Below are 3,965 nucleotides of genomic sequence, written 5' to 3' on the forward strand. Positions count from 1 at the left end.
ATCCTTTATATCAATAATAATGATCGGCCAATCTCTAGGAAGGCTAGAAAGCAAAGGCAATCCCCTTTGCACTGATCCAAATAACTGCATTTGCTGATTAACTGCTCTAAGGTCATGTAGGAGCCTCCATTTCCCTGATTTTTTCTTGATCACAAAAATAGGCGTATTCCAAGGAGATTGAGACATCTCCAGGTGCCCCAGAGCAAGTTGCTCTTTTACCAATTCTTGTGCTGCCTCCAATTTTTCTCTAGAGAGGGGCCACTGAGGGACCCAGACCGGGATGTCAGTGGTCCAGGGTATAGGGATGGCATCCTCAGTGGCCCCTAGGAAAAACCCAGGCCTTGACGTCCAGGACTCATTGAAGGCATAATCGATTCAGGGGTGCCCTGAAGCCCCTTCCCTAGTCCCTTGCCCGGAACATATCCGGACTGTAGCATTAACTGTTGACTAACATCTGAATACTGTGTAACAAGTTTTATTCTCATCTGACTCAAAACATCTCGCCCCCATAAGGAAATGGGGAGATCAAGCACGAAAGGTTGAAATAGTCCCTTTTGGCCTTCTTCATATGTCCAAGTTAATTCTTTAGCACTGACCTTTGGTGTATTGGCATACCCCAGGCCCTGTAATGTTTGAGATGATAGCTGAAGAGGCCACCGTTTCGGCCAATCCCCCTCTCTAATAATGCTGCGGTCTGCACCTGTGTCCAGCAGTCCTTGAAACGTTTTGCCTTCTATATTAAGGGCTATAATCGGCCTTTGATCTAAACCCATAGACAGACAAACAAGATCTGTGCCAGTGGATCCAAACCCTTGATCCCCTCTATTCATAGCCTTGGCTGGAAAATGGTTATGCAGACTAGGCAAGATCAACATTTGAGCTATGCAATCCCCTGGGGAAATAGCTATAATGCCCCTTGGGGAGGAACACATGATCTTAACTATGCCAGTATAATCAGGGTCTATAACACCCGGGGTTACTACCAGCCCTCTCAGAGCAGATGATGAACGTCCTAACAGTAAGCCCACAGTGTCTCTAGGCAACGGACCTTTAAAGTCTGACTCGATGGGCTGCACTCCCATTTGTGGTGTCAATACCAGCCTGGTGGCGGCACAGATGTCCAACCCTGCAGAGCCCGTGGTTGCCCTTTGGGTTTCTGAGGTGGCTGCTCTGCCTGATCTTGCAATGCCCCATACATTTGAGGGCCCTGGGGACGTGGGCCCCTCTTGCAGTTTTTTGAACCTGGTGGATTAGTAATGGGCCGGCCAGAATCGGATGGATTAGTAATGGGCCGGCCATTGATGTCTTTCACCGACCGGCATTCATTTCCCCAGTGCCTCCCCTTTTTGCATCTCGGACAGAGGCTGGTTGACGTCCTCCACCTCCCTGCCTCCCTTCTCCATTCGGACATGTTTTTCTTATATGACCCGGCTGGCCACATTTAAAACAGACTCCTGGTCTATTGCCAGACATCCGGGCAGCAGCCAAAACAGCAGCTGCCAGTCCAGAATTAGTCAATGGCCCTCCTATTTCCCTGCAAGCTTTCATCCATGCTTGGAGTCCTTTTCCTTTCCAGGGGGTGATTGCCCTCCTACATTCTTTGGTACATTGTTCATAGACGAGTTGCTCTACTAAAGGCATACACTGGTCCATGTCGCTAAATACTCTTCCTGCTGCCTCCATCATTCGAGCAACAAAGTCTGAAAATGGCTCTGCTGGTCCTTGTATTATCTTGGTTAAATTACCCGACACTTGGCCCCTGTTACGCAGGGCTTTCCAGGCTCGTGTGGCTATTTCATTAATTTGTTGGTAAACCTGAATAGGAAACACGGTCTGATTGTTTATCCACTGTCCTTGACCTAGTAACATGTCTGCTGTCCAGGCAGCATTGCCGTTATCTGCATTAATACGGGCTTGCGCATAAGCATAGTCGGTATAAATGGACCTGAAGTCCAAGTATTGGCCTAAAGTAACACATGCCTTAACAGTACTCATCCAATCAGCAGGTGTCATTGCCGATTGTCCTAGGCGCTCTACAAGTCCGAGCGTGAAGCTCGCAGACACTCCATAAGTCTGTGTGGCCTCAGCCAAGTCCTTCAACTGTTTATAAGCAACCGGCTCATGAAACCTCTGGCCTGTGTTGGGATCCTGAAAGACGGGGAACACAGCAGCCAATCGGCTCCATGTGCCAGGCTTAATGAAGGAAGCTGACGTGGCAGGAGGTGCCGATGGGCCACTCCTGGTACCACTAGCTCTAGGTGAATCATATGGCGGGGGCTTAGTATGCTCCGGACTACACTGTCCCCGTTCATACTGAACTGCAGCTTCCTCTAGATCTTCCTCTAGACCTTCCTCCTCCACCTCTAATTGGTCCTCATCCTCGGAGGACTCATCTATACAAAATTGAGGAAATTCCTCCAAGAGTGGATACCGCGTATCCTCTAGCTCCCTGTCTTTCTCTGGAGCTTTCTCTTCCCTTTTCCGAGAGCTCTTGTCGCCCTCCCTCTTCCGAGAGCTCTTGTCGCTCTCCCTTTTCCGAGAGCTTTTGTCGCCCTCCTTAGGCCTATGTTTTTTGTGTTCTCCTGTCATTTCTTCCTTGGTATCTAGCTCCGACATGCTATCCTGGTAGTCTAAAAGCGCTCTTCGGCCTTCTTTTACTGCCTCGACGCATTTCCCATCCCGCAAACAGGCTCGTACCAATTTCCATAATGGATGACTTCCCGGCCGAAGCTTACCCTCCGCCTTTGCTGTCTCGAGGGCCCTACCTAGCTTGTTCCAGCAGGGGAGATTGATGTCCCCAGAACCTCCAAACCATGGTGCTACTCGATCCACATCCTCCAAAAACTTTCTTATGGTACCCTCGGAGATTTTTAGATCTCGGTCCCTAAGCAGCCTCTGGATAGGGCGCGAGAAAGGCGCCATGCCAGCGGGTCCAGATGCTATATTTCCCATGCTGTACGTTATCTGCACACCTTATGCACGAGTTGAAATGCCTACCTATCTACACCGGGCTTACTTTCAGTTTCACTTACTGCCAGTCCCAGCAAATACACTCTTGACCGGCTCTATGAAAACGTGGAAAAAAGGCAATGGGTCAGCACCAAGACGACCATACCCCGAATGACAGGGGCTCCCCAGAGCGGATTCACTCCTCCACTCAGCACGTCAGAAGTAATACTCACGGAGAACTCACCGGGGCCTCCGCTCCGAGCGTCTAAGTTCTGAATCCTCCTGCTTCCGCAGGGGTCTCTGCCTGATGCCGTGATGGAAGTCCCGGGGTTCGGCACCACTTGCAGCACGCTGCTACTGCCAGCAGAAGAGACGACTGCAACAGGATCCTTCTCAGAACACCCTTTATTGGAGCACTTACACTTGAGGTTTGAAAGAGGCAAGAAGACCCCGTCCCCGTGGAAGCAGAAGAATATATAAGGTGCCAGACAAAGACCTGACGTGTCATCAACCCAATGGCTCAGGCCAGAATGGAGCGATAAACGTGCTAAATAATGATTGGCCAGATCGGATGGCCAGATCGAAAGACTCCCCGCGCTGGAGGGGGGAGCTTGTGCGCATGCGCACAAGTTCTCTCAAGTTTGACGTGGAACAGCAAGTGGCGCCCAGGCTCCGTGCCCACGACTTGACAGCGCCATGGTGCACTCTACATCTGACAGCGCCATGGAGCGTGCTACATCTGACAGCGCCATGGTGCGTGCTACATCTGACAGCGCCATGGTGCGTGCTACATCTGACAGCGCCATGTTGCGTGCTACAGCATGTAAAAAACGCCCTTATAGAAACGGATGAGAAATATAACAGAAAGTTTGAACAACTGAATAAATCAGTGAATGATACCCTAGAAAACCAAGGAAAAACAATCAAACAAATAATGGAAACAGTTCAAGACTTGAAAACTGAAATGGAGGCAAAGAAGAAAACACAAACAGAGGACTGGCTGGACATGGAAAATT

General features: G+C 49.9%; 2 protein-coding genes across 2 annotated transcripts; both read right to left on the reverse strand.

The window, feature by feature from the left end:
• Positions 1-323: 323 nt before the first annotated feature.
• On the reverse strand, positions 324-773 carry LOC121433966 (endogenous retrovirus group K member 7 Pro protein-like). Its single transcript, XM_041632646.1, has one exon. It carries the CDS (start codon positions 771-773, stop codon positions 324-326), a length of 450 nt encoding a protein of 149 aa, XP_041488580.1.
• A 535-nt stretch (positions 774-1,308) lies between these two features.
• LOC121433967 (igE-binding protein-like) lies at positions 1,309-2,922 on the reverse strand. The gene has a single exon (XM_041632647.1). The coding sequence runs from the start codon at positions 2,920-2,922 to the stop codon at positions 1,309-1,311; it is 1,614 nt and encodes a 537-aa protein (XP_041488581.1).
• Positions 2,923-3,965: the final 1,043 nt, after the last annotated feature.

This window comes from Microtus oregoni, unplaced genomic scaffold (genome assembly GCF_018167655.1).
Source record: "Microtus oregoni isolate MIOR12 unplaced genomic scaffold, Mior012 000042F_ref0000377, whole genome shotgun sequence".
Taxonomy (NCBI): Eukaryota; Metazoa; Chordata; class Mammalia; order Rodentia; family Cricetidae; genus Microtus; species Microtus oregoni.